Below are 27,806 nucleotides of genomic sequence, written 5' to 3' on the forward strand. Positions count from 1 at the left end.
ACAACCAAGGGCCTTAATTAGGCTCGGGATTTACTCAGATGCCAGGTAAACTATTATTGCCTATGCTTCTAGAATCATCATAACTTCAGTGGTTAGAGGAATGAGTTTTACACTTTTCCTGGTGCCAACATGCATACCCATTGTCCTTATAATTGTTTTGGTTTATTTATAGGTATTTTACTTGCATGTATACACTTGCAGGAAAACCATGCCAGGTTCTTTAGGCCATGAGGAGCATGATGCCAATACGTTTGCAGAATGGGTACGTTTCTCACATTCTTTTTCATCTCATAAACTGGTCACTAACCTGATTGCAGACAGTGAGTAACAATACTTGGGATCAAATTTCAGGGAATTGATTGCTTGGAAGTATGACAACTGCAACAATGATGGATCTAAGCCGACTGTCAGGTTAGTATAACTGATGATATCAGTTGAGTTTCATGTGTCCCTCTATCCCTTCTGTTATTCGTCTTCCTAACGCGTCTCTGAATTTCTTTTGTTTTGTTCCCCTAAGTAAGTTTCTTCGTCTTGCAGGTGTTTTGGAAGCGGATTTATGATCCGATCATAGCTGTCCCCGCTTATGGTAGTAATAGACTGCTATATAAGCTATTAAGCTCGAGAGAAATTAATTTGAAAAAAGGAAAACTAGGAAAATCATGGAAAGTTACTACAGTTACATACAAAATCATTAAACTAATCCTACAATTATAAAAATTCACAAGCTATATACACCGAATAGAGAGGATAATTCTCATATACAGCAGCAGTAACTAGTGAAGTGATAAAACGAAATTATAGCCATCCAACGAAACTGAAGTTATACAACTATGGAAACTACCTATGAAGTGGAGAAAGGAAGCCCATAGAGAGGATTAACCTTATACAGCAATAACTATTGAAGACAATAAAACAGCGAATAAGAAAAGAAGCCCATAGAGGAGTACTTACACTATATTCTCTTATACCTAAAACTTCAGAGCAGTCTTAAACATGTAAACCAGTCACATAAATGTTTTTTTTTTTTTTTTTTATTGTCATCTTTATGTACAATATGTAAAGTTAAAATCTTTTAGGAGCATTGATTAGATATCACGAGGATCAACAAAAATCACGGAGGAGGAAGAAGAAGATGTCGACCTAGTCCAATCGGACGGTTCAGGTTCACCAGAGAGTTTCTTGAGACACCAGAGATCTTGGGCCCATGAAAGCCGTTTCCAATGAGGTACGGCCAAAGCCACCGCGTCTGATGGGCTAAGCTCTGCCGCTAGTGCTCCACATCCTCCGTCGTATCTCCCAATGTTGTGCACAAAAGAGCATAAACTTCTCATTAGACGTGGACCGTCTTTGCCTTCCATGTGCATGCCATACATGAAATAAACCCAAAACTTGTCGAACACGTTAGGGAACGAAGGTAATTTCATCCATGGCATACAAGAATCGATAAATCTCAAACCGGAGCAAACCGCGTGAGTTAACCGAGAGACGCCTTTCATTTGCAGCCTGAATACATCTTTGGTGCTCCAAACGCTTAATATCGCAAAATTAGCTTCGCGGTTTGATTTGGTAACGTGTTTTTCTTTTGGCACGGCTATAAACGTTCCCAAGCTGTTGCGGCTGGTTAAAATTGCATCGATGTCACGAGGGAAGAATTCTGAGTCTTTGAAGATTCGAGTGTAGATTGATTCGGCGGTTTCGGGAGTTAACCGAAGGATTGTGATATCTGAACCGATTGGTTTGGTATGGGCGTGAACCGGTTGGACCAGCATTGTCGGTGTACGGAATTTGACATATGAACATTTCTTGGTAAACAAGTTAATGGAAGGCTCGTTGGTATAATCAGTCGCCATGTACGCGTAGGTTGCGCCTTGTTGCTTGAACCATTCTTCAAGTGCTCGCACCAATTTCGTTCCTATGCCTAAGTTCCTGCTCAACAAATCATATTCTTAAGTTAACTATGTATTTATTAGTGCTATGATCATTCATACTTTAAAGAAAACTTAATAAATCTGATTTGTAGAAAGGGATTAGTTTAATATTGAGAATATAAATTATGTGAGAGGAATGATGAATTGGGGGTTATACAAGTGTCAACAAAGGGCAATTTCTTTAATTTTTATTTTTAAAAATGGAATTGAATTCGAATTTTGTAAAAGCAAAACATATATTCTCATATTATTATATACGATATAGTAAATGAATATGTTTGAAATGATGTTATTGCTTTTAAGCTAAGTGGGTTTTATGTTAAAGTATATTTATTCTAGTACTAAGAAATTTCTATTTTGAAATTCATGAATATAAAATTAAATTCCCTTATATATACGTGGAATAAGGAAACGGGTAAACAACTAAACATGGAATGGACACGTAAATTTTAGATTTTAATATTTTAGATTTATAAAAACAATTAATGACTTCAAATAGCGAAAAATACTTGTGAACAAATTTGTCCTCGTCACGTTAGTTAATATGATCATTATAGCATGATTATTGTGAAAAAAGCATGATAGGGACCTTTTTTGACAACAAGCTAATTTAGTCCACAAACCATATATATTAATCACGAATAATAATAATCTTGTGTAAAAAAAGGAAAATAATTACCGATGGGAAGGTGAAACACGAAGACCAAGAACATAAGCGAGTTTGACAAAGGTAGAGTTGCTGCCTCTAGTCACAGTTTTAACACATCCTCTTACAACTCCTACCATCTTTCTTCCATCTCCGTACTCTGCTACCTACACACCTCCTCCCATTTTTCATTTCAATCACATCATCTATACATATTTAAGCATACGATCTCTCGCGAAAGGAAAAATGCATGCAGTCACTCTCTATAGTCACGATAAATAAATGGAAACAATAACTCACCTATAAATAGTGAATGTGCAAATTCATGAAGAGATATATTTGTTTAAAGAGAGTACGTATAGTTATGAATTACCAGCATAGTGTGAGAGGGAAAATGACGAACGCGACGAACCGGATCGCCCAATAGATCAGAGACCATAACCGGTTTGCCATGATGATTCCCGGTTTCATCACATTTTCGTTCCATCTCTTCCACGTTACATTTGTCGCTCTCCTCATTGTATTCTCTCACCACCACCGCAGCCGCAACTGCCGCCGAGGTCGCTACTTTACTCGACATGTATATATATATATATATAAGTGTTGCGACGAAAAGAAAATATATATAAGTGGGGCGTCTTTAATTTGGACAATAACACCAAACAAAAAAAAAAAAGTCTGATGGAGAGAGAGGGGTTTTGATTTATTATTGGTGGTTATAAGTTGTGATTATTTCGTGATGTCATGTATATATAGCGACGCCTTTGGAAACTTTATGGGAACCTTTTTATTATATGAAAAATCTTTGAATGTATTGTTTTTTAATTTGGTACAATAATAATCATCACATTTAAGTTTATAAAAGAAAAATCATCGCACTAATGCTTTCCGTAAACCGGTTGGTCGGGGTACTTTTTGGTTTGTCGAAACACAAAGGTAGGAAAAATGTGAATTTATAATTACAATTGTGTGGTGTGATCAAAGAAGTAAGACATGCAATATGGTGATGGACCAAAATATACCAATTAATCCATTAATTTCGAAAAAGATGATCCAATCATTTATTTATATGTTTTGGAACGAAATTAGTATGATCAAGCACGTCGATCATGTGAGACCCGACTAAAGTAGCTAATTTCTTATATATCTGTTTGTCATTTAATCCACAAAAAGGTCCATACGATCACAATTCACAAGCCGCCCCTTAAAAATTAGATTAACATCGATGATAAAATTAATTATCAACCGAGTTAATTATATTAGTCGTTCCAAAACAAGATATACAAAAGTAAACTATGGAGTAGTATTCATCTAAAAGTTTTAATCAGGTATAAATCCTAATTAAGAGACTAAAGTTGTACAGCAACTTATGTGGGGAAAATGATGTAAAGTTAATCAAGGCATATGTGTAGTTAGTGCATATGGCGGCCGGCGGTTCTTTACGCTAAACAATTGAATTCAGTGATTTATAAGACTATAGAGGAATACTTATAAGAGTTAAGATTTAAGGCCACGTATATTCAAATAGAGTTTATCTTTTGGATTTATTCCTATATTTTCATCATAGAAATAACTTTATTTGAATTGGTTGTTATCATATTGGACGGTAAGATTGCTAGTGGCCCTTCATTAGATGCTATCATAGATATAAATTATTAGATAATGACATGACATAACATTTGAAATACCTAATTGATAAAACCACCGAATTTAGAAAAGGACAAATGTCAGGTTCATATAATTGAGAACTTTGAGTGTTCTGAATATTGGTGAATAGCCTCTAACCTATAATTGTGGATTATGCATGAATTTAAAATATCATTTGACAAAGAAAGCACAAGAAACATAAAACATCCTATGAACAACCAGTGAGACAAACAAAAATTGACACATACAAAAAAAAAAAAAAATACAGATTAATATCATTTTTTGCCAACAAAACACATATTACATTTATTTATGATTTTTGGAAGTTTCTTTGTTCCTTCCGATCTTTGGTCGTTGGCTCTATCTCATTGGCTGGCTAGTGATCTCTTTTAGATTTTGTGTCTTTGATGTACTGAAAATGACGTCGTACTGTAAGAACGTCCGATAAGCACTTCAGACCTAATTCAATATCCAAACGACAACTACCTCTAAGAAACTAATGTATATCCTCCTCAGCGTGAAGCCAATGTAGTACTACTCGTCTACTACTAATCGACAGCACATATATATTTTAGTTATATTTAACTGTTTCTTTGCAACAGAAAAAATAGACGTTACTATAATTCATAAATATTTTTGCTCTTCAAAAAACCAGTCGGTGGGATATGATATTTTCCATAAAATGTTTTATCTAAAAGACTAATACTATAATTATCCAAAAATTCACAACCAACAAAAAAAAAAAAAAAGAAGGAAAAATTCTATCAAGGATAAGAATGCGTTATTCGGAGAACTGCCTTATATTTATTATCATAACACAAGAGTCTCTCTCCCTTTGTGCTCTCTCCTTTTTTGCCTTTATGTATTTCTAAATGATTTTTATTTCTTGTTTAAAATAACAACTACGTAATATAACTACTAATTAATGATTTGAAAAAACACACGCCTCTTTAGGAAAAAAACGATTTTCTATATATAGGTGATGGGCATCAACAAGATAAACCTTCACTATATTTCCAAGTCTGATAAAGTCTTTTGTTCACATCTATATTTTAACTACCGCACCGCAGTGTGTTTTGTCTTTTAACCAACTTTTATTTCCAATCAGAAGAATAAGGGAAAGCTTTTGTTTACAGAAGTTAGTAAAAAACGTGGAACTTCTGATTAACTCTCAGTATTTTATTTATTGAACCGTTAATTCATTATTATTTATGGTATGCCGAAAGAATGTACACGAGGATTCACAGTCTCTAAATAGGCCTCAGAATTGGGCCAATTACTTGGGCCAAAAGAAATATTGAGGCCTATTTAGAGAGACCCACCCAATATGAGAGTTGTTTCAAGTTCAACCAACGAGACTCAGATTTTGTCGGAAACGAAACAAACGTAAGGCGAAGAAATGGGAATAGTGGCCGGGATCGGAGTTCTGTTGCCATTTCCGTTCTACTGGTGGCTATGGACGAATCCTCAGTCATGGGTCAATCTCTGCGGCCGAGGAAGAGACCCATCGACGGTGATGGCGCGTGTATCTCACGTCCTCAAAGCTGCCCAACTCCTCTCTCTCTTCTCCGTTGCTTCTCTCTCCTGGCCGCCTCCGTTCTACTTCTGGCCCCTAATGGCCTTTGGTCAGTTTCTCAACTTCAGGTACAATCTTCAGTTCCTCTCTTTACTGACTCGAAATCGAATGCGTTAGATCGATGAAATTAGGAATCTTTTATAGTCAACCCCAACCCCATTAGTTAGCTTGATTCCGCATTTTGTAATGCCTCACTTCTCCGCCGTCTAATCTTGTGAAAGTTTTGTACTTTTCAAGTTTCAACCATCGAATCTGGTTTAGGCTTGTAAAGTTATACTTAAAGGTCACATTTTTGACAGCTTGGTGAAGTTGATGTTTAATAGATTAGGCACTTGTTGTATGTTCTGTTACTGAGCTCTCTTCTTGTCAAGTTTTGTTAAACTTAAAGAAGGTCACAATCTTTGCAGGGTATATCAACTGTTAGGTGAAGCTGGAACTTACTACGGTGTTCGATTCGGGAAGAGCATACCTTGGGTCACAGAGTTCCCATTTGGTGTTATTAGAGATCCGCAGTATGTTGGGAGTATCATGTCTTTAGTGGCATGCCTCTCTTGGGTTCCATTCCAATACATTCTCCTCTGGTCTCTCGGTTACGTTTTCATGATGTTTCTGGAATCAAAGGAGGATCCAAATGATCGCGCCAAACCCGTCTCCTGATTCCTCACCATAATAATCCACTAGTTAGAAGAAGGATCAACTCCCATGGGGAAGGAAACTCAGGTCTAGTTTGATTTCTTTTATGAGTCTGTCTTCTCTTTTTGTAAGCAAACTGATTTTACACTCTTCAGTGCTTCCATGGATAATGCAGTTACCATTTTCTCCTGGGTTTTTTTTTTTTTTGGTAATCTATAGAATTGTTGAACCAAGCAACTATGAGATAGGCAATGATGTCTGATGACCTTCCTTTTTAATTAGCAGCCTTCTAATGTTGATAATATCTGCCAGTTTACCATCTTTGAGGCAACAAATTACACACAATTCGTCGACTGGATACAAACAAAAAACTGAAGGGAACATGTATATTGATTAACAGAACTTGAAGGAGCAATTTTGTTATATAATTCGATCTGTAGGAAGCATCTGAACAAAATACAGGGAATAATTCAAAACTAGAAGAAATATATTAAAAAAGATACGAAATGTCGGGAGACACACTCTAGTACGAAAGAAGAAGTTTTGTTTATGTTTTCGACGGCCATTATAATGAAGTCATTTGTCTTGGCATGGTGGATTGATACAAGACAAAAACATTCCTAATCTGTCTTCTGTAGAAATCAATGATCATTATAAGCAACCAACTACTAGTATTTTTTTTTTTTCTTTTTTTGGCTTTATCGAGTTTTTAAAAGAGTGGACTTATTTTAAGACCCATCATTGTTTGGATCAGCGATCTATTGAAAGTTGAAAGTTGAAACACACTACAGTACATTACTAGACTAGGCTAAATTAGGTGCAGCCTAAAGTAAACAACAGAAGATTCGACCCGTTTTGTTTTCGGGTCGGGCAAAACAGGGTACCTAAAGCGGAGAAACCAAACGATGACGTGTCCAAGAGTGATTGCCTAAATGACAACTTCTCTTCCGTCGTACTCTTCTTTACCCTCTCCTCCTTCAATTTGATTCCTTTCGTTCTCGATCGGAAAAGTCATCCCCTTTATTTTTATTTTTTTGCTTCTCCGAAGTCAGAAAACAAAAAAGAAGGATTTTTTTTCAACACTAATCCAAAGATTGATCTTTTGTTTGTTTGTTAATGAATGTAGTAGTAAAACCTTACTCATTCCCGTGATCCTAGTAGTAGTGATAAAAACAACTTGGGGGCTCTGTCTCGATTTCGCTAGAAGAATTGGGGGAAAACTTTTTTTAGGTGAAGACTTCATTTTTAAGTTAGTTTTGTTTAAATGCAGCAGCAGCTCCTCCTTTATTTCTTCTAGTTTTTATCGAAATTGGTGTAATAATAATCTCTTGGAACTGGTTTCAGATTTTATTTAGGGAATTGCACACACTTCTTTTGGGTTTTGTGATCGGAGACTTTTAGGTCAATGTCAGCTCCACCGCGAGTTCGTTCTGTGGATTCTTCCGACAGAGGAGAATTCCGATCAGTTCTTGGTCCCGCCGGTAATAAGCTGCAGCAGAAACCGTTGTCTAAGCCTGTGAAGAAGCAAGTGGCTGACAAAACTAATAAAAACACAACCTTTACAGCGTCGTCGTCTCCAAGTCCGACGAAGAAGATGCCGCAATGCTCGCCTCTACTAAGCCCTTCAATTCTTAGACGGAATGGTATCTCGTCCATGTCCGCTTCGTATTCTTCTGACGCGTCGTCTTCTTGCGAGTCGTCGCCGTTGAGTATGGCGTCTACTTCTAGCGGGAAGAAGAGGGCTTTGCGCCGCCGAAATGGGTCTGTCTCTTCAACCTCTTCTTCACTGAGAAGGAATCTTACTGAGGAGAGAGATGAGAAGCCTTGTGGTGATTGCTTCTCTGACGGCCGTAAAAGATGCGCTTGGATCACTCCCAAATCTGGTAATCATCAATTCTAATTCTTTCTTGGATACGGTTGATGCTTGGCTTTACCGGTTAAGCAATTGAAGAGTCAGTGTCGATTCTGAGTTTTAAGTAGAGTTTAAAAGATTTGTAGTCTATTTCTTTGGGAGTTAGTTTTTGAACGTAAAACACAAATCTTTGAGTATGCTTTGTGATTAGGCAGATCATATCTCTATTGAACAACGACCACAGAAACAGGAATTTTGTAGAGATCAGTTTATTTGTCATTCTCTAAGTCTTTAAGCTTTTAACTTTGTCTTGGCTTGAATCTTTTTCTCTGCTATGACTGACCGGTAATTTTGTTTTTTTTTTTGTTTCTTGTAAAAGACCAATGTTACATTGCTTTCCATGATGAAGAATGGGGAGTTCCTGTCCATGATGACAAGTACGTTATGGTTTCTCTCTATACTGACATAGTTTTACTGATTTGGGAGATGCTCTTTGTGATTTTCGTTAAAATTTGTTTGCAGGAAACTTTTCGAGTTACTAAGCCTGTCTGGTGCTCTTGCTGAACTATCTTGGAAAGACATACTTTCCAAAAGACAATTATTCAGGTAGGTAACCGAGAACCACAGCTATTGTTGTGGCGTTATTATCTTCAGACTACTTATGAGGTCGATTCTCAAAATGCTTTTGCTTTATATAAACAGGGAAGTTTTCATGGACTTTGATCCAATTGCAATATCTGAACTAACTAATAAAAAGATAACATCCCCTGACATTGCTACCACCACGTTACTATCAGAGCAAAAGCTACGGTCAATCCTCGAGAACGCAAACCAAGTTCGCAAGGTATTTTATCATTTTATAAGCCTGATCATAGTTTCTGTGTTTCTTAACAAAATTACCCTTTTTTCTTACTGTTATTGTTTTTTTTATCAAAACCAGATAATAGTTGAATTTGGATCATTTGACAAGTACATTTGGAACTTCGTTAACCAGAAACCTACTCAGAGCCAATTCCGGTACCCACGACAAGTCCCTGTGAAGACTTCCAAAGCCGAACTGATAAGCAAAGACCTTGTTCGCAGAGGCTTTCGCAGTGTCAGCCCAACGGTTATTTACTCTTTCATGCAAACAGCTGGTCTCACAAACGACCATCTCACTTGTTGCTTCAGACACCATGATTGTATGACAAAGGACGAGACTGGTAATTAAAGAAAATCCAAGAGAGCATAGTTTAACAATGTACTGCTTAGAATGCTGTGTTTGCATTTGTACAGATGTTTTTTGTTGTCAAACTAGGAGGAGTTTCTAAGCCGAATGTATTGGAGATTGTATGAAAAGGATTACATGTTACATTTTCAGCATCAATGGATTATAATCTACTCTCTCTCGCTTTCTCATGAAAATTTTTCAATCTATTAACACTAACGGAATTTGAAACTAAACTATTTCTTGGTTTGATTCTGTTGATACAATCTTCCGGTAACAGCTGCGGCCAAAGCTGCTGTAAAGTTAGGATCTTTTGTCAAGGAAGAAGCCATTTGCTCTACCAAAAGTTTCTGAACTTCTGGAAAATCGATTCTTGATGTTGGGCTTGTCACTTTCTTGGATTCAGTCAGATCTACTGTAGTCACCGGCGCAGTCAAGCTACTACTTCTGTTGGCTGCAGCAGCTTCTTTAGGAGAACCACCAACAGAGATGTAGCGGTTTAAGCTGTTGTTGGAATCTATCTGCGATGGCATTGGATGGTTATGTTCACCCTCATAAGTCGCAACCAACACTGATTGATCCTCCACGCTTCTCTGAACCTGAAGAGAAACAAACATTAGAATCAGAATCAGATTACAAAGTCTACAAATTTGTGTTACATATTCCCATTCATAATTTTAGTCTCTTTCTTTATCAGTACCTTCTTTTTGACAGAACAGCTTGGAGCACAAGCACACTTGAAGTAAGCTCTTGGAGATGGATTGTCTCTAGTCACCTTCTGTCCATATTTCCTCCATTGATACCCATCTTTCACAACCTATAAGAAACAACTTCCAATATCAATAAACCATATAATTAAGTTAAAAGTTTCAAAAGATAGAGAGATACCAAGTTTTCATGGAAGCTTACAAGGGTAGTGTCAGAAGCTTCGGTCTTGTAATAGACCCTTGAGACTTTCTCCTTCACAACGGTCTCCTCTCTCTGCTTCTTACACAGATACTCATCTTGATCCGTTGAGCTACTTTCCGACACTCCACCGATAACCGCCGAACTGAATGCGTCATCTCTGGTCGGAGATTTGCGTTTCTTGGGAGGACTGGTTTGGTCTCTCTCCGTCATGTTGCTCTTGTTTTCATATTCCACGAGTTGCTTCCTCAAGACGTTGTAGTTGTCACACATCAAAGTTAGCATCTCCGAGAGCTTCTTGTTCTCAGCACTCACTCGGTTTAATTCTTCCACCAAAGCACTTGTCTGCTATCATTTTTTTAAAATTATTGCATGAAAGTTAGTAACCAAACTTTAGACATACGATGATAAGTTCATATAATTTATGATCTACCGTTTCAATTAAATTTCAAGAACCCACCACATGAATTATTAACAACAACAAAAAAAAAATTGCTAAAATTATGCATTTATACACCAATTATATCTCAAACAAACGTGTGTATGAAAATGAAAATATCTATCTTTATAGATATTTGAGTTGGTATATTAATTTTCGAAACCAAACAAAAAAAGTATGTATATATTATATATATTAAAAATGTCCATGGATGTCTATTGTTTTGAAGAAGTAGAGATTTAAAGAAGAATACGATAGAAGCATACCGGTGGATCTTCTTCAACTCGCATACGAGTAACGCCGATAGTGAGATCTAAAGAAGTATCGACCAAAGACGATGATGAGTACTGATCCATGTATAATATGTTATGTATTAGGAAGTAGGAAAAGTCTTCGATCTTTGATCTTGTGGATATATATGTGAGGGAGTTACGTAAGCCGAGGAAGAAAGATGAGAGTAGTAAGAGTCGATCTTGGATTCTTCTTCTCTCTTTTTTTTTTTTTTTCTCTTATGGGATTGTTGAAGAATGAAAGATTTTGATTGTATATATAATGGAGTGTTCAGAGAGGAAACAAGGTGGAAAGAGAGAGAGGAGAGGAGCATGTGCTTTTCATTTTCATGCAATAAACTAATGGTCTTATCATTTTATTTTTTTTCCTTTTACTTTTAGTCATTACAATGACTCTCAACTCGTCTCTCTAGGGTCCACCTCATTCGATCGAACACGTATTTGGTCCAATCTCTTTATAGTTTAACCAATTCCTTTTTTTTTTTGTTTACTCGATATATACATATGTGATGCAACTCTTTTTCTTGATTTTTATTTTAGATAAGTAGTAGGTTTGACATTCTTCTTTATGAAACAACAAAACATTTGGTTTGTGATCAGGTTGTGGTTGTCTACTAAATATAATAATATATGACTCTTTTCCACGTTTGCTTTAATATGTTAGTTATTACTATATGAATTTCCTTTATATAGCCGGCCTAAACTTAGATTAACGCTTTTTAGACAACGTAATGCATAAAGTAAGGACTACAAACGACATGTGGGATAAAATAAAATGATTGGTTAGATGTATAATAATAATGAAATGTAGTAAAATGCGTGCTTAATTAGAAAGTTTAATGAATGGTTTAGTGCACGTTTCAAAGAAAATGACAACTAGTAGGTAATATAGACTAATACTAGTATAATAGTACCTATAGACTAATACTAGTATAATAGAGTGTGCGGAACGTGGTTTATAATGTTCTTCTAATGTAACGAGAGAGATTCTTCAGTTAGTAGTAATAAGATGAGTATTTCCAAATTATTAAGTAAGTATCCTTGTTTCGGTCGAAGTCAAGCCCACACGGCTTTTCAAAAACCACTAGACAAATTGACGATGCCTGTGGTGACGAACTTATTCAATTCTTAATTCCATTCTTCCCTCGTTAATTTGGCTTTATTTTAATAACACCAATTACAAAAACAATAATACTAATATTGAGGAACAAATACTATTTGATGAGATCCTATGTTATTATGTTTAATGACAGATTTTTTTAAACATTATGTTTAATTACACTCATACTAAACTAAAGCATACTACCATTTGCTATCATAGTTAAGTTTATCCATGTTTGTTGTGATCCCTAGCTAATAGCTTATAAATTTTATTTTCGGAAAAGGTTGTAGCTTATAAATCATCACACTATATATTGGATGATAATTTGTTACTACGATTTTTTGAAAAAACTAATTCATTTTATATTTGTTCGTATTCATTAATTCATATATTTTCTTAAAAGTTAAGCCTGCTCGGGATTTCATAACCTACTTGATAAGAGGGTGTATTCAACTTGATATTTTAGGTGATTTGTATAAAAGTTACAAATTCTATGTTATTCAATCATGGATTTTAAAAAGTCTCCTGGAATTCACTGTTATTGAACTTATGATTTAAAAATCTATCTTAAAATCCATTGTTATTCAAAACAGTTTGTGGATTTGGATTTTAATAAGTTTTAGGGATTCTGGAGGATTTGAGAGGATTTGTTTAGTTAAAAATAGAGAAATCCAAATCTCATGGTTTTAGGTGGGATTTGAAAAATTTTTACCATAAATCATATCAACTTCCCTAAAATCTATCAAAATTCCAAATTTTCTAAATTCCATGGAATCTTCCAAAATCATTCTTTCAATACACCCTCCTTAAACAATTTTGGCTGACGAAATTTATCAAATCTCAGTTTCCTTCTTCCTCTTTCCACTTATTTTGCAATTAAACCGGTCAAGAATGTCAAAATGGTATAGATTACTAGGTTTGGAGATAGCAGAAAAACGCATATACCCTATCCATTATCTGAAATCGTACCTTGACTGACATAGATATGGAATCTTCATGTGCCGATCATTTTGGACTTTCTCATGCATATTAGATTATGTATCATTATTCTTTTCACATATCATTTTACAATCGAGCCTAATTAATATCTGACATATATTATTATAGAAGTTAGTTTAATACAAACCAGGATTGTACCAACTATGTTTTCATGTATATATATATACATTGTCTAGTGCAGAAATTGTGAATAATAGAATTTGATTAAAATCTCATCATCATAATCATTGTATTCTTCTTCTTTTTCCTTAGTAGAGCTTGATCAGTACGTACGTTCATCTTATCTTGATCTCCATTCTTTCTGATAGAATTGTATATATGAAGAATCGTACTAGCTGCGTATAAAACTTACATTGTCGAAACCATTCATTATAGAAGTGCCAACTTACACGCACAGTGGTAATTTTTTTTTTTTCCTCTTTTTTTTTTTTTTTTTTTTTCGGTGGTAATTTTTTTCATTCAATTTATTTTGTTTAATAACTTTAATAAAATCTGGTTGTATGCGGAAGTCTAAAGATAACCTATAAAACCCTTTCGAAAAGGTAATATACATCATTAACAAAAACAAATGTTATATACTAGTACTAATTACAACCATGTTAAGTAGATTAAGTTTCGATATTTAGAAGGTATCTGAATCATTCTCTACTGACTAGTACACTCGTAGAAAAGTTAGGCTGCTTATAGTAGTTTTTTTTCTTCCTTCATTCAAAAAGAAAGAGAGTGAAATATATATAGGTTGGTTCTTAGACCATCATTACTGGCAGTTCTTTTATCAATACTCTTATTAAAAAATAATAAAAAGAAGAGAGAGAAGAGGATAAAAGAGAGAAACGTTCCTTGGCAGAGTAATCTGAGAACCGATACTCTCAACAAACAAAACAGGTGTCATCTGTTTAGTGGAGCAGATTTAAAAGATAAATAAATAATAATAATTTGTAAAAAAGTTAATTTATTTTTATTTTTTGAGGAACGATTAGGGGGTTACTCGAGTAAAGATGCTCTTATAACACTCAACGAACAATTTGGTCACAAATCATATCATTGTTAATATCCTGCAAAAGACAAAAACTCATAACTTGTAAGTTTTTAAAATCAAACATTGAATTCATTGTCAAAACACGATGCATGTTTGCCTGTTTGGGAATGGATGTCCAGACAAAAACTAAAAGACTTGCCGACGAAAAAATAAAGAAAATCGAAATTGTAGGTCGGTGATGGAATAATTAGACGTCACGGATGATGAAGTCATGAAAATGAAAAAATACAAGTGGACAAATAAAAAATCAAACATTAAGACAGAAGAGAAGAAGAGACACAAGGCCAAGTAGTGGTAGTTAGTAAGCCATAGCGAAAGAAAAGCACATCATGCACACACAATTCATCCTTTCCTGTATTTTTAAGACTTTGACCTCTTTGACCGTTGACCACGTTGACGACGTTGATTACACACACACTCACGCACGCACGAGTGGTTTTGGTTTACTTCTTTGTCGTGGTGGCTGTCTTCTTCCGGTCATAATATCTCTCTCTCTCTCTTTCTTTTAAAGTTTTTTTTTTTCTTCTTCCTTAATATCCTCATCCAATGGAGTATAATTTTAAGGTATAATATGATCGATGGAGGAAACAAAAAGGTATAATATCCGTACATTTTTGATTAGACCGGAGTTTAATTAAGAAGAATATTTTATCGATAGAACCAATTCACACTTGCTCGAATTTGAGTTACATACATACATTTACACTTCTTGTATAAAAATACGAAGTCTTTATAACTTTCACTTGTTAACTAAGCATATAATTTCGATATTTTACAATTTTACATTATGTTTCATACTTTCATTCGTTTTAAAATAACTGCTAACTCTCATTAAGTATTTTTTTTCTTTTACAAAATTAATGTCGTGTGATTATAATTACAATGTAACTTTTGAATATTGTAATAAAATAACGGTATACTATAATATTCAAAGTTTTTCAGTTTGTATAAAAGTATCACAACAAATACTATTCGTGGATATTAAAAGATTCGACTCTTTTTTTGGTCGACATAAATAATTTTAAAAAATTATGATGAAATTTATTAGTATTCTTGGTTAGTTAAGCAGTAGGTCCATTAGAGTGCTAGAGATGCATTGAACTTAGTTAAAGGAACAAAAAAGGCCGTACGATTAATTCAAGGGTTCGTGAACTTGTAAAGGTCTAAAACATGTGTTGTCGGTTTAATATTTATATATTTACAAGTCTTAATTCGTCTTGCTTTTTTGGAAATGGTCTTTTGGCTTTTTGTTTTCTTTGTCCATGTCCAGTTAATTGTATGACCAAAGTGTGAAAATCAACGACTAATCCCAAAAATCTTAGATTCTTCTCTTGCTCATTTTCTTTTACTTTTCTTCTATATCCCCCACGTCATCTTCTCTATTCCTAATTTAGTACTTCGTCTTTTAGCATTGGTTGTTAAAAAAGGCTGCATAAGTATAATACACCGTTTTTGCTCCATTTATAGTTGTGATTATTATTATAAGGGCTCAATTAACTCTTAACAATGAAATAGTATTTATTTTGCAAAAACAAAAGAATTCTAAAAACTTCATTGCGTATTACGTAAAAAACCAAAGTGGAACTCAATCACATATGGTGGTGACATAAATATCTAATTATAGATTCTTCAATACGTCAAAATTGTACTCATAATATGTGTCCACATACTGTTATCATACTCTTAGCCATCAGAGGAACAGTGCGTACCCGTGAATTACACGTTTTCTTTGACATGTATTTTTGTAGAATAATATTTTTTTTTTCCGATGGTTTCGATTTGGCTTTACGTTTTGTTTGTCACTTGTCTGTTTTGTTTTGTTGAAAAGAACTATTTTTTCTTTATGGTAGTCTTGGTAGATGGCCGACCAAAAACAAAAAAGGACTATGCATGCACAATTCGGTTTCTAGTGACTAAAATTATTCTCCTGATGAATTCATTGTAATCGTCTAAAAGATAAGTCAGTGCACGAACTTGCATCTAATAAACTACTATTATACGTAGTTTCATACTACTATTCCTATCAACATTTTTTCTTCTTCTCCACTGATGCAGTAATTAAAGTGTAAACTTTGACGAATATATAATTCCACGTGTTTTAAATTGGAGATTGAACTTCAAATCAAAGAAAATAAAAATTATATGAACCCATCTAAATGACAACTATGGTGTAATGCGTGAAACTTCGTCTTGTTAGTCGACGCGAGAGGTCGATATTTCATTCATTGCTTTGTTATAGCATCGTCCCTTAGTTTTAACTTAAGTTGGAACCCATAATAAACCTAAATTTAATAGATTTGTGTAACATTACCGATATATCAGTCAATTCTAATTTAGATTTCCTAATTAGTATGTTTTCTCTTGGTTTACGAAAACAATTGCCCTCTCTTTCTAATTCTCAGCAGTCAGCAATCTTTTCAAAATTGGGTACTGGGCGACTAAAATAAGGATAGAGCGTGTGTGGGTCACGGGCGTTATCTTCTCAATATCTAAAGCCCATAATTCATTTATTAGTTATTTGAACTAAACCCATAAAACCTCTCGTATTTCATATTAAGCCCAAATTTAAAAAGTCATAAAAGAGTAGTAAGCACATACGATATCTCTATGTACATCGTCGACTGATTTCATGGACTTGAGATATTAATGGATACAATACATGGTCGACTAATTTAATGGACTCCCCCCAGCTCCATATCTCTCATAGACCAGTCAAATTTTCCCGTTGACTAAAGTAATAACCGAACGAAACCAACAAACTTATTAAATCCTCGATGACTTGATTCATTTTTATCAGATAACATAAATGATCAAGAAATATATATTAGTAGGGTATACATTGTCACACCTATATAAGTAAATAACCTATGCATAATAATTTATAACAAATTGACGCAATCATTTCATATAACCCTGCACTCGTAGATTCTCCAAAAACGGTTTCTTAGACATACATTATATTACTGATATGTCGCGATCATTTCATATGTCCCTGCACCGGTAGATTCTCTAAATAGAAATTCAATGGACTACAATTAATATAGATAAGAACGTTGTTTATGTACGTAAAGTAAGTCAACTTGACATAAATAAATAGCGAAAAATACATAAATGTGTCAGCTAGTTTTATCTTGACTGCTAAACAGTTCCCTATTTTATTCACTTTCGATTTTCGAAACTGTAGTAGAAGACTTTAGCAGTGACCTCGAGAACATGGCACTGCTTGTATACCCGCCATCGTCAACATAAAATGAATAGAATAATCGGAAGGCACCGAATGAAGCTGAATCCACCGGAGAATTCGTGTTTAATTCTGCTGATCAAGAGTTGTTGTGTAAGCTTTTAGGAAATAAATACTCTTGGAGACGGTGACAGAGAGCATAAAGAGAGAAAAACCTTTTTAAGTTTTTAAATTAACGGTTATGATCAAAGTGAATCAACTGTGAGGATCAAATAATAAGATCTGAAAACAATATTACCGGATCATTTTAGATCCGCGTCTTTATCCGTTTCTGAGAAGGATAAAATTTTGGTTTTACCCTTTTTTAATTGATTAAATTGGTCATAATTCTAATGGCAGTCAGTTGTAATTGTTTACAAAACTAAGATTAGTTCGTTAAACGACTTTTCTTTTAATAGTAGGGATAACCTATGCATAATAATTTATAACAAAACGGACGCAATCATTTCATATAACCCTGCACTCGTAGATTCTCCAAAAACGGTTTCTTAGACATACATTATATTACTGATATGTCGCGATCCATATATCCCTGCACCGGTAGATTCTCTAAATAGGAATTCAATGGACTACAATTAATATAGATAAGAACGTTGTTTATGTACGTAAATTAAGTCAACTTGACATAAATATAGCGAAAAATACATAATTGTGTCAGCTGGTTTTATCTTGACTGCTAAACAGTTCCCTATTTTATTCACTTTCGATTTCGAAACTGTAGTAGAAGACTTTAGCAGTGCAATCTTATTAATTTGATGCAATCAAAGAAGCTGATTTTCTATTCTGCTTGATAAACGATGGCCGTTGATTGTGGGGGTCAAATTAACTAAACATTTGGCATATTCTCCCAAAACTGATGCTTCCGTTTTTGGGAAATATATTAATTGCATGCAATCAATGGCTCATATCTTTTCGATCGTACGGCTAAAGGTATAAAAGCATCTTAGTCAACTAAAGAAACAGTGGGAAAAACAAAACAACAGTATTCTTTCCGTCTCCAAAATATATATAGAGATTCCGGTTCTTTTTATCATTTTTACTCTAATTTTTTTTTTCTTTTTAAACCTACTCTAATCAGCTCTAATCACTTATCAACGAGACGAAAGAACCTATGGTAGTATTTCTTAGCTCGCCTAATCATTTTTCCATGTGTGAAAAAGTCAGATTTCTTAACAAAGTAAATCCGTAACTCGAAATTAGTTAAGGCATCTACAGTTTTGAGTAGACATTTGTTTAGAATGGGAAGCCGAGAAAAGGCAGTTTTTTTGCATGTGTGGATGAAACGTGATTATTTTGTCAAACAACCAAATTTTCCTATACTACACATGTTTTGAGTAAGTTAAAATAATAACAATCTAAGTAGCGGAAAAAAATTATGAAATTTTCTCTTGATCCGCATACTACGTACATAGAACCACGACAATATATCAATTATGATGCCTCCTCCTCTTTTATTATTAATTAATTTATTAATATTTTTTTAAAACAAAGCCAAAAAAAATGAAAATAGTAAGGTATTTAAAATCAACAAATTTATAAGTAATTTTACAAATACCTAAAAGGGTGTTATTGGAGAGGTAATTTATAAATCCATATGGAATTGTAAATTCTAGAAATCAAAATACATGGATTTTGAAATAACATGTTTTATCCTTGGATTTGAATCCTTCTATTTTACACTTTCAAATCCATTCAAATCCATTTAAAACATAATTTGGATTTTGAAATCTAAAAAAAATCATTGAATGAATAACATGGGATTTTAATAAGTATTTGTAAATCATGGAACTAATAACACATCATTTTGATAAGTATTTTAAAATCAATGATTGAATAATACATGATTTTTTGTTATAGAACCAATAACCCCCTCTAAATGTATACATATTTTGTTAAGAAAAATGGTGTACGAGGATGAAAAATCAAAGAAAGTCCCCCAAAATATTCTTATGGTAGTATTCTTTCCATAGTATTTTAACTTACTCAAAATAAACAGTGGGAAAAACAATCTAATAATAACAACTAAAGAAACAGTGGGAAAAACAAAACAACAGTATTCTTTCCGTCTCCAAAATATATATAGAGATTCCGGTTCTTTTTATCATTTTTACTCTAATTTTTTTCTTTCTTTTAAACCTACTCTAATCAGCTCTAATCACTTATCAACGAGACGAAAGAACCTATGGTAGTATTTCTTAGCTCGCCTAATCATTTTTCCATGTGTGAAAAAGTCAGATTTCTTAACAAAGTAAATCCGTAGCTCGAAATTAGTTAAGGCATCTACAGTTTTGGGTAGACATTTGTTTAGAATGGGAAACCGAGAAAAGGCAGTTTTTTTTGCATGTGTGGATGAAACGTGATTATTTTGTCAAACAACCAAATTTTCCTATACTACACATGTTTTGAGTAAGTTAAAATAATAACAATCTAAGTAGCGGAAAAAAATATGAAATTTTCTCTTGATCCGCATACTACGTACATAGAACCACGACAATATATCAATTATGATGCCTCCTCCTCTTTTATTATTAATTAATTTATTAATATTTTTTTAAAACAAAGCCAAAAAAAATGAAAATAGTAAGGTATTTAAAATCAACAAATTTATAAGTAATTTTACAAATACCTAAAAGGGGTGTTATTGGAGAGGTAATTTATAAATCCATATGGAATTGTAAATTCTAGAAATCAAAATACATGGATTTTGAAATAACATGTTTTATCCTTGGATTTGAATCCTTCTATTTTACACTTTCAAATCCATTCAAATCCATTTAAAACATAATTTGGATTTTGAAATCTAAAAAAAATCATTGAATGAATAACATGGGATTTTAATAAGTATTTGTAAATCATGGAACTAATAACACATCATTTTGATAAGTATTTTAAAATCAATGATTGAATAATACATGATTTTTTGTTATAGAACCAATAACCCCCTCTAAATGTATACATATTTTGTTAAGAAAAATGGTGTACGAGGATGAAAAATCAAAGAAAGTCCCCCCCCAAAAAAAGGGATAGTTATTTATTACCTCTCCGGGATAATATCTTTAAAAATCATTTTTCTAAAAAAAAAAGGAAAACAGATAAATTTTGGCAACAAAGCAACAAAATCCTTATAATTTTGATTTGCTCAATGAGTTTAAACGAACACTGCAGAAAGATGTATGAAAACTGAAAACTGTACTATTTTACCAAGTCCATGCTTTAACACCGAATCTTTCTTTGATGTATCAATAAGAATAGAAAGAAACAAGAATGGTGTTGTTTTGATTTAGGGACCAAAGAGAAAGCCGCCCAATTAAACTTTTACAGAGAATCTACGAAGAAAACACTGAAACTCTGAAAGTGAATAGGACCCCACCCCTCGATCGAGTTACTCAGATCCAATCCAATCGTCACTTACACACGCTTTGGACCCACACCACTCATCAATTTGTTCCTTTCCTACTTTTCAACATCCTCCTTTGTTTTATTATGTAGTATCATAATCTTTACTTTTTTTTATTTAAGTATATCATAATCTTTTTACGTTTTTTATTAAACTATTAATTAAAAAGCTTAATTGGCTATCAACAACAATAATATCCGGTTAGATTTGGTTATATACTGGAAAATAATTTCCCACGAGTTTTAAACTTGGAATATTCTACGAAAAAAAAAAAATGTCCTACATTTCTTTTTTCGGATTGGATCATATGCATATATCGTTGATAAAAAAATAAAATAAAAAAATCGAGAAAGAAAGAACACTTAAGACAAAAATAAAATAAAAAAGAAGGCTTTAAATGTACTTTGAGGACCCAACAGAACACACTTCTTCATCGTCTTGTCACAACCTTTGAACTTGCTTTTTCTGAGATCTCTCTCACTTTTTCGTTTTCCTGCTACTACGCTTCTTTCACTCTCTGTTTTTTATTTTTTATAAGTTTTTCTCTGAGATTCCGAGGTACGTACAAAGGATCCTTTTTATTTATTTTTTTAATAACATTAAAAAAAACCCTTTTTTTCTCGGGTTACAATTAAATTAACATGCTGTATAATTAAAATCCACCTATAGATGCTATAGCTATCTTCTCCCCAAAAAACCGCATCCCTTACTGATATATATATATATATATATATGGTTATTGTTGAAGTTTATTTATACTAACTAAAGAGAGAGAAGAGAGAGATTAGGAAGAGAGACGGACGGCTATGGCGGCTACAGAATCAGGACGGTCTCAATTCATTTCGAGTCCCGGCGGTAACAGAAGCTTCTCCAACTCTCCACTCATCGAGAACTCTGATTCCAATCAGATTATCGTCTCTGAGGTTTGTTTTTTTTTTTCTTTCTTGTTGATGAATTTATAATCTCAAGATTTTAATGGATTTGTCTTAAAACCCTTGATTAAATCTTTTTTTTTTTGTTTTACCCTGGAAAAAAACTCGCTTGATCATTATTAAGTAGTAACTAATCAAACTAAGTAGCAGTTTCTGAGTCAAGAAATCGCTGTCAGAGTCAACATATCAAACTATTAAAATTAAAACAGAGAATCTTGATTTTTTTTTTTGGTATTTCATTGGTTTATTTGTGAATGCAGAAGAAGAGCTGGAAGAATTTTTTTGCTTACTTAGGCCCTGGTTTTCTCGTTTCAATCGCATATATTGATCCTGGAAATTGTAAGTTCTCACCTTTCTTTCTTTTTTTTTTTGGTAAGTTTTAGGTTGTTAATGCTTTGTTCTTCTTCTTGTGTTTGCAGTTGAGACTGATCTTCAATCTGGAGCACAATACAAGTATGAGGTGCGTTCCTACTCTCTGTTTATTACTTTTATCTTTTGAGTTACTTTTCGATTGTTAACATTCTTGATTTCTTTTTTAAAAACAAAAAAAAAACAGTTACTTTGGATCATATTGGTGGCTTCGTGTGCGGCTTTGGTGATTCAATCTCTGGCTGCTAATCTTGGTGTTGTTACAGGTTTAAACTCTTTCAACCACAATAAGTCTGCTCTTTTGTTTTTCTTTTTTTGATGACCCAAGTTTTCTAATTTCCACCTAATTACATGATCTCATAGGAAAACATTTAGCTGAGCAATGTAGAGCTGAGTACTCCAAAGTTCCAAACTTTCTGTTATGGGTCGTTGCAGAAATTGCAGTTGTCGCTTGTGACATACCTGAAGGTTCTTTACTCTTTTAGTGTTGAATTCTAACTGCTTTTTTTTCTCTAATCTCTGTTTATACTAATTGTCATGTAAATGGTTTCCATTTTATATTTACAGTGATAGGAACAGCTTTTGCTCTGAACATGCTCTTTAGCATACCGGTGTGGATTGGAGTTCTCCTGACTGGCTTGAGTACGCTGATTCTTCTCGCACTTCAAAAATACGGGGTATTAGTTTTTGACTCTTTTGGCAGATCATTTTCATTCCATGGTGCTTTTTGCTGTGTGTGGTTAAGTCTTATGGTTGGAATCTACACAGGTGAGGAAGTTGGAGTTCTTGATTGCATTTCTTGTCTTCACAATTGCTATATGCTTCTTCGTTGAGCTCCATTACTCAAAGCCAGACCCTGGAGAAGTCCTTCATGGTCTCTTCGTTCCTCAACTTAAAGGAAACGGCGCAACTGGTCTCGCTATCTCTTTGCTAGGAGCCATGGTTATGCCGTAAGCTCTCCTCACTCTCTCGTCACCCTATTCATTATCAGATTTTTCTTTTTGATAAATCTTCTGACACTGTTTGTTTTTACGCAGGCATAATCTTTTCCTCCACTCGGCCTTGGTTCTCTCCAGAAAAATCCCTCGTTCTGCTTCTGGAATCAAGGAAGCTTGCAGGTTCTACTTGATAGAAAGTGGCTTGGCTCTAATGGTGGCCTTTCTCATAAACGTCTCTGTGATATCAGTAAGTGGTGCTGTTTGTAATGCCCCCAACTTGAGCTCCGAAGATCGAGCTAACTGTGAGGAGTTGGACTTGAACAAGGCATCGTTTCTGCTACGGGTAAAGTGCTTGCTTGCGGCTTGCTGCTTATTTTGTTTCTTTCTATAATATTTCAGAACATTTTAAGTAACTTTCCTTCCTCTGTTTTCAAACAGAACGTCGTGGGGAAATGGAGCTCAAAGCTATTTGCTATAGCGCTTCTTGCTTCCGGTCAGAGCTCGACGATAACCGGAACTTATGCTGGACAATACGTAATGCAGGGCTTTCTTGATCTACGACTCGAGCCATGGCTCAGAAACTTACTAACAAGATGCTTAGCTATTATCCCGAGTCTGATTGTTGCTCTCATTGGCGGTTCAGCTGGAGCCGGAAAGTTAATCATCATTGCCTCGGTACCATCTCTAATCATAATGTATATATATGACTTCTTACTACATGAAATCAGATCACTAATTGAATATATCTTAAAACAGATGATCTTGTCTTTTGAGCTCCCGTTTGCTCTGGTTCCTCTCCTCAAATTTACTAGCTGCAAAACCAAGATGGGTTCACACGTCAACCCAAAGGCGGTATGTTACAATCAAACACATTTTCATTTAACCAAAAAAAAAAAAAAAAAAGATGAAAACCCCTCATTGATCTCTGATGTCTATATATGTTCTCTTTCTTGGCAGATAACAGCTTTGACTTGGGTCATTGGTGGTTTAATCATGGGGATTAACATATACTATCTAGTAAGCAGTTTCATTAAGCTGCTTGTCCATAGTCATATGAAGCTTGGCCTCGTTATCTTCTGTGGAATTCTTGGGTTCGCAGGCATTGCTATCTATTTAGCCTCCATTGGTTACCTAGTCTTCCGGAAAAACAAAGAAGCCACTCCTCTTCTTTCTTCAAGAAACTCACAAAATGTGGAGACACTTCCCAGACAAGACATTGTCAACATGCAGTTACCTAATAGAGTGTCTACGTCTGATGTTGATTGATTCCAATAACATTAGAACCAAACCAACGAGTTCACTAATACCTTTCGATAGTATTAGTGGAAAGGTTATTAATTAGACCCTTATAAGAATCGGTTTGTGTCTCTTTTTCTTAAATCAGATTTTCCTGGGAACAACCTTGTCTTCTTAGTTCTAATAACACATCGGATAATAAAACCATTGCTTCCATCATCATATCATACGCATGAGCAACATACTCTCAACTACAAAAAACAAAACAAAAAAGCTATATATATATATATATATATATATAAGATCTTATCTAATAAAGTAAGTTTTCTACAAAAACCAATCTCTCATACGCTGCCATGTGGTTCATAATCTTTTGACATGTGTATTAAAAATATATTCTCTCTGAAGGTAAAATTTTGTTTCACATTAAATCAATAAAAAATATATAAACAATTAAAATTACATAATCCATATATTGTGGAGATAATTTACATTAAATTCTTTTTTTGGTCTTATAGAATTCTATATAAATATAAAATGCAAATCATATATAAGAATCGGAAAGGTTATTTGACCCTTATAATAAGAATCGGTTTGTGTCTTTTTTTTTTTTTTTTTTTTTTTTTGCATTAATCAGATTCTCGTAGGAACAACCTTATAACACATCAGATAATAAAACCATTGCTACCGTTATGATACACATGAGCAACATACTCTCAATTACAACCTAAAAAACAATCAGCTTTAAGATTAAACAATAATTAGACCCATACCAAAGTTCATTAAGACTTTTCGATAGTACTAGTGGAAAGGTTCTTCGACCTTACACGAATCGGTTTGTATTTTCTTTTTCTTTTATCAATCTCAGAGGAACCACGTTATATATAATACATCAGATAATAAAACCATCATCGCTTCCATTACCATATCATACATATGCTTAACATATTCTCAATTACAACCAAAGAAAAAAAGAACAATCAGCTATATAAAGTGATATAAGATTAAGCAATAATTTAGTCAAAATCAAACGTATGTATATTACTTTCGAATAAAGCTTTTTTTTTGTGGGTATGATCAGTCTAAGGTCGTGATCGTGTTCTAAGATTCGATTATGACTTCGTTTTGGTTCGATTCTTGAGGAAGAGGAAGATGACCTTTCTCTTGCAAGCTCTTGACAGATTCATAAAGAGAATTCTTAATGGGTTTAAATTCCAAGCCTAAGTCTTTTATCTTTTGCGTAGTAAACTTGTATGGCTTTGCCCTCGGATTCTTCTCGTCCGAACACCTAATCACATCAAAACACACAACATGTTAATAAGAATACGAAATGTGGACATGATTTCTTGTATATCACTGTAAAGTAACGTATTAATTATTAGACTACCTAAAGGAGACACAAGTCATAAATCTAGTGACCAAACATTGGAGTAGGTGAAGAAAAAACATTCACACTCCGGCGTGTTTGTCTTATGGAATTTGACCCTTAGCAAGACGACACTTTTTATGACTTTTTGTACACACATACCCAAACACGTGATCGATCTCAACGTCAGCAGTAGGTGACAGATGACATGTATTTTGTGATGTGAGAGTTAGTACACAGCATGACACCAATCTCACCACAACCACACAAGTGCTAGCTTATATATATATATATGGGAAATGGGACAACAGTCACAATAATACCAAATACCACCACTCATGTCCCTTTTATCCTAACTAATTAAATATAGTTTTGAATAAATAGATACGTTCAAGTAATTGTGGTGTATCTGTAAATCCAAAGGTTTGTATTTATTGGACCGACTAAATCGTGTTGATTTTGATATAATTTTGACCAAAGTGTTCTCAAAGAGACAAACGTTGACTTACTTGGTTGGAAGTGGATACTCCGGGAAGAATTTAGCCAGAATCTCAACAACCTCGCCACGGTGAAGGGCCGTCTCGGCAAGGATGTAACGGCCTGAGGCGGAGGGTGCTTCGTAGACCATAACATGGCCTAGTGCCACGTCACGGACGTCCACATAGACCTGAGTCAAGTTAGCGTAAGTCTTTGCTGAGCCGGTGAGGTACTTGAGGATATGGACTAGACTAGCGTTCACTGCTGACTGGAGCGGTGGTCCAAGAACTAGAACCGGGTTTAGCACCACTAAGTCCACACCTTTAGCCTTCGCGGTCTCCCATGCAGATTGTTCCGCCAACATCTTCCCGTAGCAATACCAATTCTACAAGGGAGAGAAGAAAAGATAAATTTAGAATTATATCGATCAGCATATGGTAGAAGAACAATGGTCTCATCTCTGAAACTAAGCGGCGTATACTGTGCTAATTGCTAAACCTAAAAGACAAATTATATATAGCTAAAAAAAGAAATAAACCTTTGTGTTTTTGCAGAAATCGAGATCACTCCAGCAATTTTCATCGACTATGGCTTCAGGGCCACGGTTAGGGTTCATGTAAACCGCACCAATTGATGACGTGAACACCACGCGTTTGACCTTGGCTTTAGCCGCCGCGTCGATCACAAACTTAGCTCCGTTCACCGCAGGCTCCAACATTGTCGCCTAATTAGGTCAACATTAATCAAAAAAAAATTAAAACTAGGAAGACAGAGCAATACAACTCCTCTGTTCACAAAATTAGTAGTTACTTACGGGATCGTCGGTCATGGGAGAAGCGGTGTGGAAAACGCCATCGCAGCCGTCGATTGTGGCACATAGAGCCTCGTAGTCGAGAAGGTCTGCACTGTGAAGAGTAAGTCTTTCTTTGGCTCCTTCAAGCTCTCTGAGATGATTGTTCTTGGGATCAGATGGGTTCCTTACGGTTCCTCTAACGGTGTAGCCTCTCTCTAAGAGTAACTTAACGATCCACGAAGCAATGTAGCCGCCGGCTCCGGTGACGCAGACGAGTTTCCCGTCGATTGGCATCTTTTTTTTTTTAAGGAGCAAAGCCTCTGAATGGTCTTGAAAGGGCTTTAGAGATTAGCTAGAATGAGTTATGATGTGTCGTTTGAGGAGAGATTTGTGATTTGTATTTATAGAGAGACTGACTACTTAAGAAGTTACCGGCTTTTTTCCTTTAATTACTGCACTGTGTTTCACCGAACCATGGTAAAGAGTTGGTGAGTCTACATATAAATTAATATATATTTGAAAGGAAAAAAAAGAACAAACAGTAAAACTTAGACTAATATATATTTTTGTTTTCTGATTTATTCAAAGACTGTGGGTTTGGTGAAAATGAAGAATTATTGGGATTAATATTTTAATTTAATTTTATCAATATTTTAATTTAATTTTATCTTATAACACTAGAGAAGTACATTAGTTTCAAAGTTTCAGGTGATCATAAGTGTAAATGCATTAAAAATCCAAACAAAATGGTCAAGTAAAGGTGTTGTGAATCTGACTTTCACATTATTATCTT

The 27,806-nt window shown here is 34.4% G+C and overlaps 6 protein-coding genes and 1 long non-coding RNA gene across 12 annotated transcripts; 4 read left to right on the forward strand and 3 right to left on the reverse strand.

The window, feature by feature from the left end:
- LOC147939518 (uncharacterized) lies at nucleotides 1–739 on the forward strand. Of its 2 annotated transcripts, none has more exons than XR_015567206.1 (4): nucleotides 1–45; nucleotides 173–262; nucleotides 352–411; nucleotides 538–739. It is a non-coding gene; the product is annotated as an uncharacterized LOC147939518 (long non-coding RNA). The 2 variants fall into 2 exon arrangements; XR_015567205.1 differs by having other exon boundaries at nucleotides 202–262.
- Nucleotides 740–1,004: 265 nt separating this feature from the next.
- Nucleotides 1,005–3,405, reverse strand: LOC147939519 (putative N-acetyltransferase HLS1-like). Of its 2 annotated transcripts, none has more exons than XM_087467643.1 (3): nucleotides 2,948–3,405; nucleotides 2,608–2,741; nucleotides 1,005–1,926 (listed from the first exon to the last, which is right to left on the reverse strand). In XM_087467643.1, exons 1-3 carry the CDS (start codon nucleotides 3,152–3,154, stop codon nucleotides 1,086–1,088), a joined length of 1,182 nt encoding a protein of 393 aa, XP_087323769.1. In that variant the 5' UTR covers nucleotides 3,155–3,405; the 3' UTR covers nucleotides 1,005–1,085. The 2 variants fall into 2 exon arrangements, with proteins under 2 accessions (XP_087323769.1, XP_087323770.1); XM_087467644.1 differs by having other exon boundaries at nucleotides 2,608–2,837; nucleotides 2,948–3,299.
- Nucleotides 3,406–5,056: 1,651 nt separating this feature from the next.
- On the forward strand, nucleotides 5,057–6,618 carry LOC104714285 (phosphatidyl-N-methylethanolamine N-methyltransferase). Its single transcript, XM_010431592.3, has 2 exons — nucleotides 5,057–5,865; nucleotides 6,205–6,618. The coding sequence occupies exons 1-2, from the start codon at nucleotides 5,621–5,623 to the stop codon at nucleotides 6,452–6,454; spliced, it is 495 nt and encodes a 164-aa protein (XP_010429894.1). The 5' UTR covers nucleotides 5,057–5,620; the 3' UTR covers nucleotides 6,455–6,618.
- A 724-nt stretch (nucleotides 6,619–7,342) lies between these two features.
- On the forward strand, nucleotides 7,343–9,667 carry LOC104714283 (uncharacterized). Its single transcript, XM_010431591.3, has 6 exons — nucleotides 7,343–7,660; nucleotides 7,775–8,313; nucleotides 8,662–8,719; nucleotides 8,805–8,888; nucleotides 8,985–9,126; nucleotides 9,223–9,667. Exons 2-6 carry the CDS (start codon nucleotides 7,836–7,838, stop codon nucleotides 9,490–9,492), a joined length of 1,032 nt encoding a protein of 343 aa, XP_010429893.1. The 5' UTR covers nucleotides 7,343–7,660; nucleotides 7,775–7,835; the 3' UTR covers nucleotides 9,493–9,667.
- Nucleotides 9,586–11,468, reverse strand: LOC147939520 (putative WRKY transcription factor 40). Of its 2 annotated transcripts, none has more exons than XM_087464829.1 (4): nucleotides 11,101–11,468; nucleotides 10,399–10,740; nucleotides 10,190–10,306; nucleotides 9,586–10,088 (listed from the first exon to the last, which is right to left on the reverse strand). In XM_087464829.1, exons 1-4 carry the CDS (start codon nucleotides 11,188–11,190, stop codon nucleotides 9,726–9,728), a joined length of 912 nt encoding a protein of 303 aa, XP_087320955.1. In that variant the 5' UTR covers nucleotides 11,191–11,468; the 3' UTR covers nucleotides 9,586–9,725. The 2 variants fall into 2 exon arrangements, with proteins under 2 accessions (XP_087320955.1, XP_087320954.1); XM_087464828.1 differs by having other exon boundaries at nucleotides 10,399–10,743; nucleotides 11,101–11,455.
- A 9,780-nt stretch (nucleotides 11,469–21,248) lies between these two features.
- On the forward strand, nucleotides 21,249–24,599 carry LOC104714286 (metal transporter Nramp1). 3 transcript variants are annotated; one of them, XM_087464832.1, is made up of 12 exons: nucleotides 21,249–21,460; nucleotides 21,691–21,825; nucleotides 22,095–22,173; nucleotides 22,254–22,294; nucleotides 22,391–22,469; nucleotides 22,567–22,671; nucleotides 22,771–22,880; nucleotides 22,972–23,153; nucleotides 23,241–23,484; nucleotides 23,580–23,816; nucleotides 23,898–23,993; nucleotides 24,099–24,599. In XM_087464832.1, exons 2-12 carry the CDS (start codon nucleotides 21,709–21,711, stop codon nucleotides 24,405–24,407), a joined length of 1,599 nt encoding a protein of 532 aa, XP_087320958.1. In that variant the 5' UTR covers nucleotides 21,249–21,460; nucleotides 21,691–21,708; the 3' UTR covers nucleotides 24,408–24,599. The 3 variants fall into 3 exon arrangements, with proteins under 3 accessions (XP_087320958.1, XP_087320957.1, XP_087320956.1); XM_087464831.1 differs by having other exon boundaries at nucleotides 21,267–21,460; nucleotides 21,680–21,825; XM_087464830.1 differs by having other exon boundaries at nucleotides 21,302–21,460; nucleotides 21,651–21,825.
- A 675-nt stretch (nucleotides 24,600–25,274) lies between these two features.
- LOC147939521 (cinnamoyl-CoA reductase 2) lies at nucleotides 25,275–27,431 on the reverse strand. Its single transcript, XM_087464836.1, has 4 exons — nucleotides 27,035–27,431; nucleotides 26,759–26,944; nucleotides 26,253–26,605; nucleotides 25,275–25,665 (listed from the first exon to the last, which is right to left on the reverse strand). The coding sequence occupies exons 1-4, from the start codon at nucleotides 27,305–27,307 to the stop codon at nucleotides 25,479–25,481; spliced, it is 999 nt and encodes a 332-aa protein (XP_087320962.1). The 5' UTR covers nucleotides 27,308–27,431; the 3' UTR covers nucleotides 25,275–25,478.
- Nucleotides 27,432–27,806: the final 375 nt, after the last annotated feature.

The sequence above is a fragment of the Camelina sativa genome, chromosome 9 (genome assembly GCF_030686135.1).
Source record: "Camelina sativa cultivar CO46 ecotype springtype chromosome 9, ASM3068613v1".
In the NCBI taxonomy this organism is placed as follows: Eukaryota; Viridiplantae; Streptophyta; class Magnoliopsida; order Brassicales; family Brassicaceae; genus Camelina; species Camelina sativa.

Coding starts and splice junctions, on each gene's coding strand:
- LOC104714283 (XM_010431591.3), top strand. CDS start 7,836: ATGTCAGCTCCACCGCGAGTTCGTTCTGTGGATTCTTCCGACAGAGGA. Junction 8,314..8,661: donor TTGGATCACTCCCAAATCTG/GTAATCATCAAT, acceptor TTCTTGTAAAAG/ACCAATGTTACATTGCTTTC. Junction 9,127..9,222: donor ACGCAAACCAAGTTCGCAAG/GTATTTTATCAT, acceptor TATCAAAACCAG/ATAATAGTTGAATTTGGATC.
- LOC147939519 (XM_087467643.1), bottom strand. CDS start 3,154: ATGTCGAGTAAAGTAGCGACCTCGGCGGCAGTTGCGGCTGCGGTGGTG. Junction 2,742..2,947: donor TTCCCTCTCACACTATGCTG/GTAATTCATAAC, acceptor GGAGGTGTGTAG/GTAGCAGAGTACGGAGATGG. Junction 1,927..2,607: donor CGTGTTTCACCTTCCCATCG/GTAATTATTTTC, acceptor TTTGTTGAGCAG/GAACTTAGGCATAGGAACGA.
- LOC147939521 (XM_087464836.1), bottom strand. CDS start 27,307: ATGCCAATCGACGGGAAACTCGTCTGCGTCACCGGAGCCGGCGGCTAC. Junction 26,945..27,034: donor CTCCCATGACCGACGATCCC/GTAAGTAACTAC, acceptor TGACCTAATTAG/GCGACAATGTTGGAGCCTGC. Junction 26,606..26,758: donor ATTTCTGCAAAAACACAAAG/GTTTATTTCTTT, acceptor TCTCCCTTGTAG/AATTGGTATTGCTACGGGAA.
- LOC104714286 (XM_087464832.1), top strand. CDS start 21,709: ATGGCGGCTACAGAATCAGGACGGTCTCAATTCATTTCGAGTCCCGGC. Junction 22,881..22,971: donor TCGCACTTCAAAAATACGGG/GTATTAGTTTTT, acceptor GAATCTACACAG/GTGAGGAAGTTGGAGTTCTT. Junction 23,817..23,897: donor AGTTAATCATCATTGCCTCG/GTACCATCTCTA, acceptor ATCTTAAAACAG/ATGATCTTGTCTTTTGAGCT.
- LOC147939520 (XM_087464828.1), bottom strand. CDS start 11,190: ATGGATCAGTACTCATCATCGTCTTTGGTCGATACTTCTTTAGATCTC. Junction 10,307..10,398: donor AAGCTTCTGACACTACCCTT/GTAAGCTTCCAT, acceptor TGTTTCTTATAG/GTTGTGAAAGATGGGTATCA. Junction 10,089..10,189: donor GCTGTTCTGTCAAAAAGAAG/GTACTGATAAAG, acceptor GTTTCTCTTCAG/GTTCAGAGAAGCGTGGAGGA.
- LOC104714285 (XM_010431592.3), top strand. CDS start 5,621: ATGGGAATAGTGGCCGGGATCGGAGTTCTGTTGCCATTTCCGTTCTAC. Junction 5,866..6,204: donor GGTCAGTTTCTCAACTTCAG/GTACAATCTTCA, acceptor CAATCTTTGCAG/GGTATATCAACTGTTAGGTG.